General features: G+C 32.6%; 1 protein-coding gene across 1 annotated transcript; it reads left to right on the top strand.

Annotated features, from left to right (window-relative positions):
• The first annotated feature begins 17,978 nt into the window (after positions 1–17,978).
• LOC107963591 (phytoene synthase 2, chloroplastic) lies at positions 17,979–19,974 on the top strand. The gene is made up of 6 exons (XM_016900042.2): positions 17,979–18,442; positions 18,559–18,609; positions 18,742–18,914; positions 19,055–19,290; positions 19,369–19,561; positions 19,644–19,974. Exons 1-6 carry the CDS (start codon positions 18,193–18,195, stop codon positions 19,788–19,790), a joined length of 1,050 nt encoding a protein of 349 aa, XP_016755531.1. The 5' UTR covers positions 17,979–18,192; the 3' UTR covers positions 19,791–19,974.

The raw sequence follows: 19,974 nt of genomic DNA, 5'->3' as shown, positions 1-19,974 counted from the left end.
GTATGCTTTTAGAATCGTTCTTTAAAATAGAAAGAAAACTTAGTTTTAAAATTGTTTCGCCTACTGGGTTCATGGGTGAAGCTGCGAGACCCAGTTTGTAGATCTTATTAGAAACATAAGTTAGTAAAATAGTTTTAGGGCCTTATCTCTCCACATGCCCCAGTTCCTCAATGCCCATAATCATAGAAATAGAAAGGTGAGTACTCATAATCCTTTGGTATACCTATATATCCAACATGACTTGCAAAGGAGCATGCATATAGACTTATCACAGAGAGCTCGTACAAAGCTCATAAGAACATAATAAAACCATACTATAAAACATACATAAAAACATTGGCTCGTTTAGAAGCTCACATAAAACATATTTTCAAACATGTTTTGAAAATAGAGTCTCAAAACTTGAAAATAGGGTTCTGTCAAAAACTTACTTTTGGAACTTAGTTTAAAAACAAAGTTCTTGAAAACCATCACTGTTCACACATAAGATACGAACCTTAAACAGTCACACTAAAAATCATGATAGTGAACATACTTATGATGATCTAGATCACTCACTAAAAACTAAGAAATTAAACAAGCTTGGCTTTGCCTTTATCATTGCTGGTGAATGGTCCGGTTGGTTTGCAATATAAACAAACTACAAATTACTGAAACAAATCATTTTTACAAAGTTTACACACACAAACGATCCTAGCTTTCTAGACAATCACCTAATAAGATAGAGACTTACCTTGGGTGCTATGAACTTGCCTTAGAACTGAGACTTAACAACAAAATATTCAATGAGAAAATTCTCATGAATTAAGGGTAGTATTTATAGACCTTAGTGTCCTAGAAAGCTTAGGATACCTTACTTGACTTAGGAAAGGTGTTACTTGCACATTAAGTATTCCTAGATACACCATATCTTTATTTCCTAATTAAAGCCTGACTCAATCTTTGACTGACGAACCCCAGTTCACCAAACAGACTGGCGAACCCCCAGTTCTCAACTCAACTAGCGAACCCTCAATTCAAAACTTACCTAGCAAACTCTAGCTCGCCAAACATACAAGTGAACAAACTTGCAATAAATTCTAGCGAACCCCTTATCACATCATTTGGAACATACTATTATGTTGAAAGAATGGTGAATTCTTTGCCGATACACTTCTAGCAAACTCTCCCTTTGGCAAACTCCCCAATTCACCAGAGTACTAGTGAACTTTTATTTGCAGAGCCAAAACTTCCAGGATCGATCTCGAGATGTTACAAGAACTGATTAAGTTGATTTCATAATTGTATGTCAGTAAGGAGAGCTTAGTCTCAATACTGTAGTGGAATGACTTCGTGACTAAATGAGTTTACAATTAATAGGTGAAAAGTTGTAACTTAGTTATTTCAGCCCTAATCACATATATCCAATTGGTCCCTCCATTAGCTCGTTGAAACCAAAAATCAATTGCATGTTGAATCAAATAAACATTAATTGTAACGCCCCCATGCCCGAAACCGTCACCGGAGTCAAGCTTGAGGTGTTACTAAACTTATCTTACCTTTTAAATAACTCTAAACCACTTATTTTAATTTTCGGAATAAACTGTTTTTCTGCATCATGGTTACTTAAAAATTCATTTCTCGAGTTTCAAAACTCAAAATTAAGATATGTAAATTTTTTCTGAAATTAGACTCATATATATATCTACTAATTTTTTTCTAGAATTTTTTACTTATCCAATTAGTACAGTTTATTAGTTAAAGTTACCCCTGTTTCAGAATTCGACTGCACTGACCTCTACTTACAACGAACCACTTTTCTCCCTGTACAAAATTTATATGACTATACCGTTTGTTTCTATTAAAATTAGATTCAATAAGGATTCTAACCATATAAACTAAATCACCTAATTATTTTTTAAAATTTATGGTGAATTTCCAAAGTTGGAACAGGGGATCCAGAAATCGCTCTGGCCCTATTTCACTAAAACTCAGATATCTTATAAAATACAAAACCTTTACCTGTTTTTCTTATTCCATATGAAGATAGACACAATGAGCTTTAATTTCATATATTATTCACTATCAAACCATGTCTCTACAATTTTTTTGTGATTTTTCAAAGTCACGTTATTTCTGATACTTGAATCCATTTTTAAGTTACTTTCACATTTTTCATAGTTTTCATGTGATAGTTACTACTTAATCATACATACTATTAAACATGTATATCATCAGTCATTCTATTAGCTAATCACTAGCAAGTATTTACACATCATTCATTGATCATATCATATCACAAGAAACCAAGTTCCTATACATGCCATACACAAAACGAAACGTCTAACTATGCCAATGTGATTTCTTCGATAGTGTGATCGGGTCTCCGACGTTTCCTTCGATCCCCGAGTGGCTTGATAAAAACTATAAGAAAAAGAAAATAAAGAGAGTAAGCACTAGGCTTAGTAAGCTTACAAGCAAATAAATTACAACATTCAACATAATGAATAATTATACATAATGTCACCTAGCCTCATAAACTTTCTTTACTTCTCATTTTCTACCTTCTTCTTTACTCACTTACCTTCTTTCTTACCTGACCTTTCACTATTCATAAATATAATCTACCTTCCCTTTTGCTGATAATTCACTGTAATTTAACGTGTACAATGACCCGTTGAACCACTCGGAATACCAAGGATACTAGGGTCGTTCCTGTCTATCAATATCCTGCCAATGCCATGTCTTCGACATGGACTTACATGAATTATTCCCGTCTCCAATGCCATATATATATATCTAATATGGGCTTACATGGCTCCTTCCTATCTCCAAAGCCATATATCTGATATGGACTTACAGGGCTCATTTCTGTCCTATCCTGTCCTGTCAACCCCAATATCCTAACATTCCTAAGGTTCAAACGGGGCTTCCTAATGCTTTTTCTCTGTCACTTCGCCTTTAATTCGACTTTAAATATTCTCAAAAATTAAGTATATAAATGCTGGAAATTGACAATAATAATGTAAAATAAAAGAATATTGCATTTATTTACTGTAAACTTACCTCGATACAAAATGTGACTAAACTTTACAATTTAGTCCTTTACTTTTTCTTTTCCCCGATCTACTCCCGAATTTCGCTCTTCTTGATCTATAATAGAAAATTTAACTTATTTAATATTCACATTTACCAAAACAGTCCTTTACTCAAACTTTGGAAAAATTACATTTTTGCCTCTAAACTTGTGCATATTTACACTTTTACCCCAAATCTCGTAAATTAAACTTCAGCCTATTTTCTTATGTTTTATGACATACTGATCGTTTTTCCCTTCTATAGAAAAATCAAATTCTCACTCTAACATATACTTATGACTATTAGGTATTTTTACCGATTAAGCCCTTTTACTCGTTTTTACCTAAAACCGAGTAGCACGAGTTGTCTAACATAATCTAAGACCTCATATTCTATCATAAAACATCAAAATAAACACTTTTCACCTATGGGTATTTTTCCAAATATGAACCCTAACTTAAATTATTGCTAGCATAAGCTTTATCGAGCTACCAGGACTCCGAAAACGTAAAGAACATTAAAAACGGGGCTTGAAATCACTTACCATGGAGCTTGAAAGCTTGAAACAAACCCTAGCTATGGAGAACCCTTGAAATTTCGTGCTAATGAAGAAGATGATGAATTTTGTGTTATTTTTCCCTTTTTATTTCATTTAATATCCAAATGACCAAAATGCCCTTCCTTATTAAACTTTCAAAAATTCCATCCATATCCTATTTTGTCCATGAACTTAGAAATTGGTAAAATTTTTATTTAAACCTTCCTAATTAATATTCCAAAGCAATTTCATACTAAAAACTTCTAGAATGCAAGTTTTGCAAATTATTCGATTTAGTCCCTAATCTCAACTTAAGCACTTTATACATAGAATTTCATCACGAAATTTTCACACAATCATGAAATCATATCATGAACCTCAAAATAATAATAAAATAAATTTTTCTACCTCAGATTTGTGGTTTCGCAACCACTTTTCTGTTTAGGCCCTATTTCGGGATGTTACATTTCTCCCCCTTTAGGGATTTTCGTCCCTGAAAATCTTACCTGTGAAAAGATTTGGGTACTGTTTTCGCATAGCCTCTTCGGGTTCCCATGTAGCCTCATCTACCCCATGTCTATTCCATAGTACTTTCACAAGTACAATACTTTTGTTCCTTAATTACTTTACCTCTCGAGCTAGAATCTTTACCGGTTCTTCACTGTAAGTCATGTCCGGCTGAATCTCAACCTCAGTCTGAGAAATCACATGTGACGGTTTGAATGATAACAACGTAGCATAGACACATGAAATACATTATGAATCTTCTCTAACTCAATCGACAAAGCTAACCGATATGCTAATGGTCCGACTCTCTCAATCACTTCAAACGGTCCGATAAAACGTGGACTTAGTTTGCCTTTCTTGCCAAATCTAAGAACTTTCTTCCACGGGGATACTTTCAAAAAAACTTTGTCACCAACTTGATACTCAATCTCTTTTCTCTTCAAATCTGCATACGACTTTTGTCTGTCTGAAGCTGCTTTCAAGCAATCTCTGATGATTTTTACTTTCTCTTATGTTTCCTTAACTAGATCAACCCCGTAAATCTGATTTTCCTTAAGCTCTGTCCAATACAAAGGTGTGCGACATTTACATCCATACAAAGCTTCATAAGGTGCCATCTTCAAACTCGACTGATAACTATTATTGTAGGCAAACTCTACTAATGGTAAATATTTTTCCCAACTACCTTGAAATTCCAGTACACAGCATCTAAGCATATCTTCAAGTACCTGAATAACTCTCTCTGACTGACCGTCGGTTTGAGGATGGAAAGCTGTACTAAAACTCCACTTTGTGCCCAAAGCCTTTTATAATTTCTTTCAAAACCGTGAAGTAGATCTTGGATCTCTGTCTGAAATGATCGATAATGGTACCCCGTGTAGTCTGACTATCTCTGAAATATACAACTCGGCCAACTTGTCAAGTGAATAATCCATACGAACTGGGATAAAATGAGCCGACTTCGTTAACTTATCAATCACAACCCATACTGCATCTTTCTTTCTCGGTGTAAACGGCAATCCTGTCACAAAATCCATAGTAACTCGATCCCATTTCCACTCAGGGACTAGCACAGGCTACAATAAACCTGAAGGTACTTGATGTTTGGCCTTTACCTGCTGACAGATCAAGCATCTAGAAACAAACTCTGAAATGTCCCTTTTCATTCCTACCCACCAGTACATTTTCTTCAAATCATTATACATCTTTGTACTACCTGGATGAATAGACAAAGAACTACTATGTACTTCCTATAAGATCTTTTGAATAAGCTCATCATTCTTCGGTACGCATACCCTGTCCCGAAACATCAAACAACAGTCAGAACTGATCTGAAAATCTGACTCTATATCCGACTCACACTGATCTCTTTTGGCTAACAACTCACTGTCATTTTTTTGAGCTTCACAAATTTCTTCAAGAAACATCGGTTTAGCTCTCAAATCAGCTAAAATAAAACCATCATCTGATAAGGCTAGACTAGTGTTCAAAGCTCTTAATGCAAATAAAGATTTCCTACTCAAAGCATCAGCAACAACGTTTGCCTTACCTGGGTGATAATCGATCACTAGCTCATAATCTTTAATCAACTCTAACCATTTTCTTTGCCTCAAATTCAAATCTTTTTGAGTCATCAAATATTTCAAACTTTTGTGATCAGTGAATATGTGGCACTTCTCACCGTACAAATGATGTCTCCAAATCTTTAATGCAAAAATAATGGCAGCTAGCTCTAAATCATGTGTCAAATAGTTCTTCTCATGTCGCTTTAGTTGTCTAGAGGCATAAGCAATTACCTTCCCTTCCTGCATAAGTACACAACCAAATCCATTCATGGACGCATCACTGTAAATCACAAACTCCTTACCTGGTTCTGGTTGTACTAAAATAGGAGCTTTAGTCAACAATGCTTTTAACTTGTCAAAACTCTGTTGACACTTCTCAGTCCATTCAAACTTGACATCCTTTCGCAGCAATCTTGTCAGCGGGGTAGCTATCATGGAAAATCCCTCTACAAATCATCTATAATATCCGGCAAGACCAAGAAAACTTCTAACTTTTGATACATTTCTAGGAGACTTCCAATCAACAATTGCTGAAATCTTGCTCGAATCAACCTTAATACCTTCACCAGAGACAATATGTCCAAGAAAACCAACTTCTCGTAACCAGAACTCAGTTTTGCTGAACTTGGCATACAACTGATTATCTCTCAGAATTTGTAAAACTGTTCTCAAATGCTCTGCATGCTCAGTCTCATCATGAGAATAAATCAAGATATCATCAATGAACACAACTACAAACTTATCCAAGTATGGTCTGAAAATTCGGTTCATTAAGTCCATGAAAATGACAGGAGCATTAGTCAACCCAAATGGCATCACAAGAAACTCATAATGACCATACCTAGTCCAGAAAGCAGTCTTCAGGACATCTGACTCTTTAACTCGCAACTGATAGTATCCGGATCTCAAATCTATCTTGGAGAACACAGTAGCTCCCTTCAATTGATCAAACAGATCATCAATTCTAGGCAATGGATACTTGTTCTTTACTGTTACCTTGTTAAGTTGCCGATAATCTATGCACAATCTCATCGATCCGTCTTTCTTTTTCACAAATAGCACTGGTGCACCCCATGGTGAACTACTGGGTCTTACAAAGCCTTTATCTGTTAATTCTTGCAACTGAGCTTTCAATTCTTTCAATCCCAATGGAGCCATTCTATAAGGAGCAATAGAAATGGGCGTGGTACCTGGAATCAACTCAATACCAAACTCAACTTCTCTAACAGGAGGCAAACTTGGTAGTTCTTCCGGAAACACATCGGGAAACTCACATACCACAGGCACTGATTCAATTTTCAATTCTGGATCTTTAGTGTTCAACACAAAAGCAAGATAAGCTTCATACCCTTTTCTCAAACATTTCTGAGCAGACATAATAGAAATTATGGGAAATGACTATCTGGCTCTTCTGAATTAACCCGAAGAATTTCACCATTTTCACACTTCAACTCAATGAATTTCTTTCCACAATTCACTATCACATCATGTGTATTCAACCAATCCATACCAAGAATCACATCAAACTCATCAAATGGCAATAGCATGAGATCAGCCGGAAAATAGTAGCCTCTAATCATCAAAGGATAATTTCTACATACTTGATCTACTAATACATGCTTGCCTAATGGATTCGATACTTTAATCACAAATTCTGTAGATTCTATAGGCATACTTATACTAGGCATCAATTTCTTGCAAACATATGAATGAGTTGAACCCGGATCAATCAAAGCAATGACATTAATATCATGTAGAGAAAATGTATCCGTAATTACATCGGGGAAGGATGCCTCTTCGCGTGCACGAATAGCATAAGTCCTTGCAGGGGCTCTAACATCTGGTCTCATAGCCGAATCACTTGAGGTACCTCTGTTACTTGCTCCTACTCCCGGTTGCCTCGGTGATCTGCCTCTAGTAGGAGCATTTTCGGATCTAGCACTCTGTGTTATCTCTCGATTAGCCACCTCTGGACATTCTCGTACAAAATGATATGGAGCACCACATTTATAACAAACATTTTCGCCTGCTCGACAAGGACCATAATGAAGTCTACCACACTGTGGACACCCTAATCTACCCTGTCCAACATTACCTACACTCGCAGTCGAGGTGGTCTGAGCCTTCGGATCCTTAAATCTGCTGCCTCTATTCTGACTAGAATACCCGACTGAGAAACTAGATCTGGTAGAAAACTCCTTTGTCCTTTTGGATGTAGCCTGGAATGACCTGCTCATCTGTCTCTTCCTTGTATCTTGTGTCTCTGTCTCAACTTTGCCTTTTCTTTTTAACAGCTCCTCTACCTTACAGGCTCTCTCAACTAAAATAACGAACTCTTTTATTTCTAAGACACCCACTGACAGTCAGATATTATCATTTAACCCATCCTCAAACCTTTTACACATGATAGCCTCTGTGGACATACATTCTCGAGCATATTTACTAAGCCTGACAAATTCGTGCTCATAATCGGTCACCGTCATATTACCTTGTTTCAATTCCAAGAATTCCTTTCTCTTCTGGTCAATAAACCTCTGACTGATGTACTTTTTACGAAATTACTCTTGAAAGAAATCCCAAGTGACCCTCTCCTTTGGTACAATTGATACAAGTGTCTTCCACTAGTGGTAGGCTGAGTCTCTAAGAAGTGATACTACACATTTCATACATTCCTTGGGTGTACAAGATTATTCGTCAAAGACTCTGATAGTATTTTCTAACCAAAATTCTACTCTTTCTGCATCATCATCTTTTGTTGCTTGGAACTCTTCTGCCCCTTGTTTCCTGATTCTATCAACTGGTGGCTTTTCTCTTATCACTGTACCTATGACTAGGGAAGCTTGAGCTACATGGGTAGTCTGAGAATCATGAGGGGGTGGAGGTCTAACTACCAGATTCGTACGAACGAACTTGGCAAACCAATCAGTCAAAGCTTGGAAGAGAGCTTTTCGACTCACTCCTCCCTGATCAATTGTTACTGGCCTATTCTCAGATGGCGCTGCCCCTTCCGCGGGAGCAGGCGCATTACTTTCTACATCATCATCACCAGCTCGCTCAGGATCCATTACTATAAAACAAAATATTTAAAAATCGTCAGGAGTCGTCACACTATCAAAATATAGGTATGGCATGTATACTAGACTTTTACTCACACTAACTGTTCCGAGAATCGACTAAACCTACTCTGATACTAATAAATGTAACGCCCCCAAGCCCAAAACCATCACCGGAGTCAAGCTTGAGGTGTTACTAAACTTATCTTACCTTTTAAACAACTCTAAACCACTTATTTTAATTTTCGGAATAAACTATTTTTTTGCATCATGGTTGCTTAAAAATTCATTTCTCGAGTTTCAAAACTCGAAATTAAGATCCGTAAATTTTTCCTGAAACTAGACTCATATATATATCTACTAATATTTTTCTATAAGTTTTGACTTAGCCATTAGTACATTTTATTAGTTAAATTTACCCCTATTTTAGAATTCGACTGCACTGACCTCTACTTACTACGAACCACTTTTCTCCTTGTAAACAATTTATATGACTATACTGTTTGCTTCTATTAAAACTAGATTCAATAAGGATTCTAAAAATATAAATTACACCACCTAATTATTTTTTTTAAAATTTATGGTGAATTTCCAAAGTTGGAACAAGGGATCCAGAAATCGCTCAGGCCCTATTTCACTAAAACTCAGATATCTTATAAAATACAAAACCTTTACCTGTTTTGCTTATTCCATATGAAAATAGACACAATGAGTTTTAATTTAATATACTATTCACCATCAAACCATATCTCTACAATTTTTTTGTGATTTTTCAAAGTCACGTTATTTCTGATACTTGAATCCATTTTTAAGTTACTTTCACATTTTTCATAGTTTTCATGTGATAGTTACTACTTAATCATACATACTATTAAACATGTATATCATCAGCCATTCTATTAGCTAATCACTAGCAAGTATTTACACATCATTCATTGATCATATCATATCAAAAGAAACCAAGTTCCTATACATGACATACACAAAACGAAACGTCTAACTATACCAATGTGATTTCTTCGATAGTGTGATCGGGTCTCCGACGTTTCCTTCGATCCCCAAGTGGCTTGATAAAAACTATAAGAAAAAGAAAATAAAGTGAGTAAGCACTAGGCTTAGTAAGCTTACAAGAAAATAAATTACAACATTCAACACAATGAATAATTATACATAATGTCACCTAGCCTCATAAACTTTCTTTACTTCTCATTTTCTACCTTCTTCTTTACTCACTTACCTTCTTTCTTACTTGATCTTTCACTATTCATAAATATAATCTACCTTCCCTTTTGCTGATAATTCACTGTAATTTAATGTGTACAACGACCCGTTGAACCACTCAGAATACTAAGGATATTAGGGTCGTTCCTGTCTATCAATATCCTGCCAATGCCATGTCTTCGACATGGACTTACATGAATTATTCCTGTCTCTAATGCCATATATATATATCTAATATGGGCTTACATGGCTCATTCCTGTTTCCAAAGCCATATATCTGATATGGACTTACATGACTCATTTTTGTCCTGTCCTGTCCTGTCAACCCCAATATCCTAACATTCCTAAGGTTCAAACGGGGCTTTCTAATGCTTTTTCTCTGTCACTTCGCCTTTAATTCGACTTTAAATATTCTCAAAAAATAAGTATATAAATGCTGGAAATTGAAAATAATAATGTAAAATAAAATAATATTGTATTTATTTACTGTAAACTTACCTCGATACAAAATGTGACTAAACTTTACAATTTAGTCCTTTACTTTTTCTTTTCCCCGATCTACTCCCGAATTTCGCTCTTCTTGATCTATAATAGCAAATTTAACTTATTTAATATTCACATTTATCAAAACAGTCCTTTACTCAAACTTTGGAAAAATTACATTTTTGCCCCTAAACTTTTGCATATTTACACTTTTTCCCCAAATCTCGTAAATTAAACTTCAACCTATTTTCTTATGTTTTATGACATACTGATCGTTTTTCCCTTCTATAGTAAAATCAAATTCTCACTCTAACATATACTTATGACTATTAGGTATTTTTACTGATTAAGGCATTTTACTCGTTTTTACCTAAAACCGAGTAGCACAAGTTGTCTAACATAATCTAAGACCTCATATTCTATCATAAAACATCAAAATAAACACTTTTCACCTATGGGTATTTTTCCAAATATGAACCCTAACTTAAATTATTGCTAGCGTAAGCTTTATCGAGCTACCGGGACTCCGAAAACGTAAAGAACATTAAAAACGGGGCTTGGAATCACTTACTATGGAGCTTGAAACCTTGAAACAAACCCTAGCTATGGAGAACCCTTGAAATTTCGTGCTAATGAAGAAGAAGATGAATTTTGTGTTATTTTTCCCTTTTTATTTCATTTAATATCCAAATGACCAAAATGCCCTTCCTTATTAAACTTTCAAAAATTCCATCCATGTCCTATTTTGTCCATGAACTTAGAAATTGGTCAAATTGTTATTTAAACCCTCTTAATTAATATTCTAAAGCAATTTCATACTAAAAAATTCTAGAATGCAAGTTTTGCAAATTATTCGATTTAGTCCCTAATCTCAACTTAAGCACTTTATGCATAGAATTTCATCACGAAATTTTCACACAATCATGAAATCATGTCATGAACCTCAAAATAATAATAAAATAAATTTTTCTACCTCAGATTTGTGGTTTCGCAACCACTGTTCTGTTTAGGCCCTATTTCGGGATGTTACATTAATGGATAGAAATGATAAAGTTAGGGAAATGATAAATATTTAAAAATGAATGTGATTTTCTCACTAAGTATGGAAACGACTTGAGAATTAATTTATGATTTTTTGAATTGATATTTATTTAATTAATTGAATAACTAAAGTTCAAAAATGAAATTAAATCAATTGGTCATAGTGAATGCATTGAATGTAGAAAAATTAAATATATTTTTTCATAGATTCTTTTATAGTAAAGTTCTCATGATTTTAATAGAATCAGAATTAGGTTGAGAAAATTATTTAATGAGGAAATTAATTAATTAATTAAAATTAATTTATGATGTGTATTTTGGAAAGTAGAAAAACATTTATTTGATTGGATTGAATTATAAAACATCATATTAAAAGTTAATAAAGCACTTATAATTGAACCCAATACAAGAGAGGCTTGAATTTCCATCATAATACATATGAGGGGAAGCACACCTTATTAGCCCCTCTCACTCCTAGTTCAACTAGGAAGTTTTTTTTCTTTTAAATAAACTTATACTAATTTAGCAAGAGTTCCACTTCTTCTCCTTATGAATATATGACATCGGTAGCGCTAAAAACATAATAAGTTTTACACAACTTTGAGATAATGTTATTCTGCTTGAAAATAGTAGGAATTTATTTCTAAGTATAAATTATATTTTCCTAAATAATAATTTTATCATTTTCTATTAAGGAGATATTTGTTTTCCCGCCAAAAGTAAAGAAAATATTTTTTGTTCTGTGTTCGATTTGAATTCGTTTGAGCCCATACTCAAAGTAGTTTGCGGTATGAGAATAACGGATAAGGTGGCTTGGTTGAAAGTCGAGAATGATAAGGATTTGTCTAGCCAAAAACACAAGTGCAAATTCGATAAAGGGCTTATTGGTGCAAGTATCACAAACCGGTTCTGTTTTCAAAATTTTAATTTTCTGCTGTGCAAGAAAATCATTTTTGAACCGAATTTTTTTCTACAAGTAACTATGACCAAATTTCTCTAGATGCTAGTAAGAGAATTAAAGTTGGCATCTAAATTAGATTTTAAGCCTAATGTAGTTTCCATGGTAAGATGTATATAACACCCCTATACCATGTTCGACTCAAGGAACCTGATATAGGAATATTTCATTTGGTGCCAATGTAATTCTTGGCTAATTACTAATATATTTGAACATAAAAATGGACACTTGGAACATACTTAATGGTTTTTTTCCTAAGTACATTCCATTCTATTCAAAATTTTAAAACATATCCTGTTGTTGCTTGAAGATGTGATGAGATGAAAGCTTGCAATCTCAAATTCAACTCTTCAAAAATTTCTATACCTAATCTGTGCACGGAAACAAACCGTACGCTGAGTATACACCCAGTGGTATTACTATAATTCTAATACTTAAAGTAAAAACAATATATATACACATTCAATCTTACCATTATTTTACCTTTAATAAATCATTCATGCATTTAAACTTTAATTTTATTTTAATGATATTTATTTTAAATAGCTTCTCTTCATTTTAATTTATATATCTTTCTACTACATCAATATCCATTTCATGCATTTCATCAATAACCATTTCATAAAATCATTATTTCTTATATTTCATTTCTATATCTCAATTCAATAACTTATTCTATGTTATATCTAAAACCTTACAACAATAGTATTTCAATAATTATTTAAATCAACATTTCTTTAATAAAAATAATTATAATTAATTCATATGATTATATTCAATTAACTCATACACTAGTTCATTATTTCATGTCCATTCTATTTTCACTTCTTATTTCGATATCTCAATTTCAATTCATATTTCAATTCATAATTTCACTTTCTAATACTTTCAATAGTTCAATCGATCACATTCACTCGAATTTCTCATTTCATTTATTCAACTAATTTCAATATCGACAATTCAATATTTTAACAAATTCATGAACCTTAAGTTCATGCTTCAAATCTCATGTCTCAATTTAATTCACAATTCAACTAATAATTTATTTCTCATATTTTTAATTGTACATTCAATCAAATTTATTTAATTTTCTCATTTCAGTTATTTACCCTATTAACAAACCTGGACCTTGGCGGATACACGGATTCCAACCAAACACACCAGTACAACACATTGTGCCTAAAACAGTACTTAGTACCTGATCAATATATCGGAAGTAGTATATGACACATAAAGTGCCTGAAACGACACACGTGGTGCCTAATACGACACATATAGTGCTTGATCGGAAAAGCCGATAAATTCCCGTACTCTTCCAAACCTATGGCATGCAACTGTATCTGACTCAGCCCTACTAGTTAATAGGGTATTCAAATTATTTTTCTATTTCAAATTCACTTTCAATTCAATCACAATTCAATTCAAATTCACTTTCCACTTTCTAATCAAAATACAATTCAATACCAATACATATTTCAGATATTCACATATAATCATACTTCGATCCAATTCAAACCACTTTTCAATCAATACATAATTCACATATTCACACATATTCATAATTTAATTCACTTTTATTCAATTCATATTTTTAATTCAGCTTCCAATCAAATTCAAATCACTAATTACTTTTCAATCAATATACATTTCAAATACTCACATATTTTCTTCATTCAAATTCAATTTGATTCAATTCAAATCACTTTTAGTTTCCAATCAATATACTTTCAAATATTCACATAATTCATAATTCAATTACTTAATTCAAATCACTTTTAATTTCCAATTTGTTCAGATTCAATTTCAATAGCCATAAACATTTTTGAATCAATTTCATTCAAATCAATATTATCATTTTAATTGCTTACCTAATTTTACTTACCATGCATTTTAATTAAAATATAACAATTAATAATAATAGATTTGAATTATAGTAATACAAACCGTGATTCTCGTGTCTACTCATCGTCCACTTTTTCTTTTCCTTTTCTTTGTGGATGCCTTGGGTGCGATATTAGCTATGAAAAATTAAGATAATTTTCATAATCATTAATACAATTTTAATTTATGTCTAATATTTAAATTTTCCTATTCAATTTCTATTCAATTTCTACCTTAAATTCAATTTGGTCCTAATTAAATTCACTTACTTTCTTATCTTAATTCATACTTTATTTCTACTCAAATTTCAACCAAACTTAAACATAACTATCTAAATTTCATCATAAATACCTAATTTTGAAATTCTTGCAATTTAGTCTCTACTATGAAAAACTTATAACTTACTTTACAATTTAATCTTTTAATCAATTCTAACTAGAATTTCTATCAATTAAACCCCTAATTCATCAATTTGTTCAACATGAACTATATTCAAAAACCTAAGAATTTCCAAAACTTCAACTTGATTTCAACAAAACTTTGTTCTAAAGCTTCTAAAACATCAAAATTAAGTAAAAAGGACTTAATTAACTTACCAATTAAAGCTTTAAGCTTCAAAACCCTAATATTTCCTTTTCTTTTTCTTTTCTTCTTTGTTTTGTTTCTTTCTTTCTTTTTTTACTTTATTATATATATATATATATATTAGTTAACAATAATAATAATAATAACAATAATAATAAATATCTATTTCCTTAAAAAGTAATTAAATGAATATATTACAAATATATAAATACTATTATTACATTTGTATATTTTTATCACCATATACTTGGCTTTAATTTAATTCAATTCATAATATGATATTTATAATAAATTAATTTAATAATAATTATTATAATAAATATCCTTAGCTTAAAATATAAGTAAATAAATAATTATATTACAAATTTTTACATATATTTATTACAAATGTGTTTTATCATCACCCTACATTTGTCAATTATTTAATTTAATTTATAATTTAATATCAATTAAATAATAATAAATATCTATTTAATCACAAATATATGTATTACAATTATGCACACATATATTTTTATAATTGTATATTATCATCACCATCCACTTGTCCTTATTTTATTTATTTCATAGTATAATATAATATAATTATAATATAATTATTACAATTTAACATAATAAAATTTATAACTAATTTATTTATTTATATTAATTAAACAAACAAAAATCTTAGATTTTTGTTTTGTTTGCCGCCTCAACTTATACTAAATGGCTTATTTGACATTTTGGTTCTTTTTTTTTTCTTTTAATCTACAATTCAACTTTTACCCTTTATTCACTTTAACTCTTTTTCCTAATTACTCTTAATTAAGCTAAATTCACCTAATTAGAACCTAAATAGGCACACCACTAGTCTCATAAATATTTCTAATAACTATTTACTAACTCATTTCACTAAGATGAAGGCCTGATATTACACTTTTCCAATGCCCGTGAATTTTGGGTCATTACAATGTAAGCCTAGTGAAGTTTGCACCTTAGATGAGTTTTAAGTTTAGTTTTATCGATACAAAATAGGGTAAGCCCGACAAAGTGACAAGGCTAATGTAGTTGGTGAAATGTTTTTTCTACAGTTTAAACATAGAAAGAGTAATAGATCTCAACAATGAAAGGATTTGTATTACTCATGTTCATGGAATTAAGGAAAGAAACAGAAAAATGAGAGAAAAATAGGAGAGAATTTGGAGATGAGAAAACAAAAATCACATCACAGAATAAAACATATCCATAACAAAAAAAAATTGTTCGTGCATTAAGCAGTGCAACTGGTTGCAAGATTAAAGTAGTGGTTGAATCCATTAAGTGGAGTAGAGTAACTTATTGATTAGGCGTGACTAACACATTCGAAGAAGGGAAACATGAAATACAAGATGGATTCAAGCAACCTTTAGAAGGTCCAACTTTTACGCAAATGTATCGACGCATCTGAGCACCTTGGAAGGACCAAAGAAGGAAACTGTAACATAATTATTGATTTATTTTCATTCTAAAACCCAATTATAGTCGTGGTAGTTGGTGGTGGTAGGGTGGCCGCTGGTATTATGCTAGTAGGTGGGCTCATTAGAAAGGATGGGGTCATGATCATGGTTCATCGTCGCTATCATTAGATTCCTTCTTCTTAAAGAAGATACAAATGTTGATGATGCCACCATTGAAATCTTCATGTTACAATTAAACAAAAAAAGTGTTTTGGACTAATTATAGAGAGATCTTTAGTTTTACTCAAAAGTAAAAAAAAAAAATTACCATGTCAATTCGTCAGTAAATTAACATAATTTTTAACAGCATTGACAAAATTGAGCCATTATTTTAATCAAACTGATTAAATTGACAAAAAAATTTATAAAATGATCAAAATAGAAACTATACTATTTTAAGGTGATATGCAATATAGTTTACCTTAGCAATAGTGGATGGGTGGAACAACCAAATTAATTAAGCAAGCGGTTATGGTTTGAAGGAGCTTGTATGGACCGTTGTAAGGCTTACAAGACAGCGTGGAAGTTTAGACAACCAATGTTATCTACGATTTTGGAGGCAATTGGCGCAGAAATTTAAGGAATTGTATCCAATATTTGAAGGTAAATGGCGATAAATTGAGGTAGCAAAACTAGAATCATATGGCCGTAGATGGATGCAATAAGGAGTGAAATATGGGACGGTAAAGGCAGACGCAAATTGGTGGTCGATTTTCTTTTAGAAGAAAAAAAAAACAAAAATATAGAAGGCGGGCAACAAGGGTGAGGCGGTGGAGAAAGAAGAAAAATAGAAGGTAAAATATACGGGTTAAGGACTTGTTGTAAGTGACTTCAAATTAGCATAAAAATATAACACAAAAAAATAAATTCTATTAAAACTTTAGTTAAAATCCTAATTTAATTAATCTAATAAGTAATAATAATCTTAATAAAAAACACAACACACACTACTTACATACCAATAAATGATTAAGTTTTCCATTCTCAGTTGAAAATTCAATTTAAACTCTAAAATCTTAAATTCTAAATTAAACTAAAAATAAAAAAATAAGTTAACTACCCATTAAAAATACTAAAAAAATTTACTCAAAATTTGTAAGGTTATTACATTTTTTTTAAGTTGGATAACTACACTAAATAACTATATTACATATCATACAAGTTTTTTAAAGGTGAATGTACTTGAAAAGTCTCTCTATTATAGGGACTTGATCGAATTAATTTATCTATTATTAAATATATCTGTTTATTTCCTGCACTATTAAAAAAATTCTAATAAGGTAAAACTAAAAGTTAACATTTACTTTTAAAAAATATCATTTGTTAATACTTTTTAAGTTTTTATCTTTCCTTAAATAAAACATTTTTGTTTATAATTGAATTATAATAAATGTTTATTTTATTATAATTTGAATTTAATTAAAATTTTAAAATAGTATAGTGGCTAATTTGAAGTGATACCTATAATACCGCAAGCTTCTCCCATGTACTTTTAACAGTTTTTTATGTCTTCCTTTGTAATCACATTTTTTTATCGACAGATTAATAATTTAAGAAATCAAAAACAAAAACAATGGACAAACATCCAATCAGTTGGATCTTGAAATAAAAGATTCGGGCCAACAGCATAATATAGTGCCGATTTATGTATCAAACATTCGGATTATTCAATTCAGCAATACAATTCCCCAATATTTAATTTCTCTTCTCCGGTTGTCTGATCAGCCTTTGAGATACTTGCTAGGATTCCCAGATGTGTATAACATTATCTCTTTCATCTAAACCTTGCATCGGAGTCTGCAATGGAAGCTTACAGTAGCCGAAATCCATGGTCACAACGGCACAAACTGAAGTGATCACTGCTCCAAAGAGACCAAACACCTTCCCCGGATTGACAAAGCAAGGCATTTCTGACATCGATTTACGAGTCCAAGAAGTTGTCCGAAGGCAATCTTGGACTAACAGCTTAGTTAGAGAAGTCAACTGTAGAAAATCGCGGTTCGAACCTATGTTCATTGATGACGCTTATGAGAAGTGTAGGAACATTTGTGCGGAATATGCGAAGACTTTCTATCTAGGTCTGGCCTCATTTCTCTACTGTCTTACAAGTCAAATCCCAATCGATCAGTTTTGCTTTTTTAATGGGAAATTCTTTTGAATATGTATATTTGCATTTGTTTCCAACATGATTCAGGCACCTTGTTGATGACAAAGGAGCGACAGAAGGCCATTTGGGCAATTTATGGTAATAATGAAACTCTGTAGATTATTTAGTGAGCTCATATCCGATTTATAACCAGAGTACAGGGTTGATCTTCTTTAATTCCCAATTGTTTGGCCGTAATTTGAGGGAACAACTGAACTATTTTTGCTGCAGTTTGGTGCAGGAGGACTGATGAACTGGTCGACGGCCCGAATGCGGAGTACATGAGTCCGGCAGTACTCGAAAGGTGGGAGGAGAGACTGCAAGACATCTTCGAGGGACGCCCATATGACATGCTCGATGCTGCACTATCCGACACTGTTTTCAACTTTCCCTTGGACATTAAGGTATAATTAGAGTGTAGAGAGTTATAAACGCGATCCAGTTACGGTTGCAGAATGAATCCCATATGGTTATGAAATACTACAACTTGAAGCATACAACAATGGAAAAGAAATCAATCTAATTATGGAGTTTTACCATGCAGCCTTTCAGGGACATGATTGAGGGCATGAGAATGGATACAAGAAAATCTCGGTATGAGAGTTTCCAAGAGCTTTACCTTTACTGCTATTATGTGGCAGGCACAGTTGGCTTAATGACTGTTCCAGTAATGGGAATCGCACCAGAATCCTCTGTTTCGGCTTATACTATATATAACGCAGCACTCTACTTGGGCATTGGAAATCAGTTAACAAACATTCTTCGAGATGTAGGGGAAGAGTAAGTCCTTTTGTCTTGGTGGTCAACTTTTTTGTCTTGTTCAAATCCCAAACTTATCCGGATGTCTTTGTTTTTTAGTGCTTTGAGGGGAAGAGTTTATCTTCCACAAGATGAGCTTGCACAGTTCGGGTTAACCGACAAGGATGTCTTCTCCAGAAAGGTAACCGATGCCTGGAGAGATTTCATGAAAGAGCAAATTATTAGGGCAAGATCCTTTTTCAATCTAGCTGAGGAAGGAGCTTCCCAACTTGACAAGGACAGCCGCTGGCCGGTGAACTTGACACATCCATTATTTTGCTCCAACGTTTTTGACAATGTTTAGATGAATTCTAACATTGTGAACTTTGTTGCAGGTTTGGTCGTCCTTGATATTGTATCGCAAGATTTTGGATGCAATTGAGGATACCAAACGAGCCTATGTTGGAAGGACTAAGAAACTTCTCACATTACCCTTAGCATACACTCGAGCTTTGTCCAAACCTAGTTTGTACCTTCGTTAGAATATAAAAAAGTAATTTTCTTTTTTTGTGGTGGATATATTAGATATCGTTAAATATGATATTAAAGAAAATAAATATGATATAAAAAAAAAAAAAGAAGAAGAGAGAAGGAACTAATTGAAACATAATTGTAACCTATGATGATTTAAAAACAGGAAATAATGTTTTATTTACTTGTTAAATA

The sequence above is a fragment of the Gossypium hirsutum genome, chromosome A06 (assembly GCF_007990345.1).
Source record: "Gossypium hirsutum isolate 1008001.06 chromosome A06, Gossypium_hirsutum_v2.1, whole genome shotgun sequence".
NCBI lineage: Eukaryota > Viridiplantae > Streptophyta > Magnoliopsida > Malvales > Malvaceae > Gossypium > Gossypium hirsutum.
Note: the sequence above shows the minus strand (reverse complement) of the source record. Positions and strands in the feature narration are given on the sequence as shown.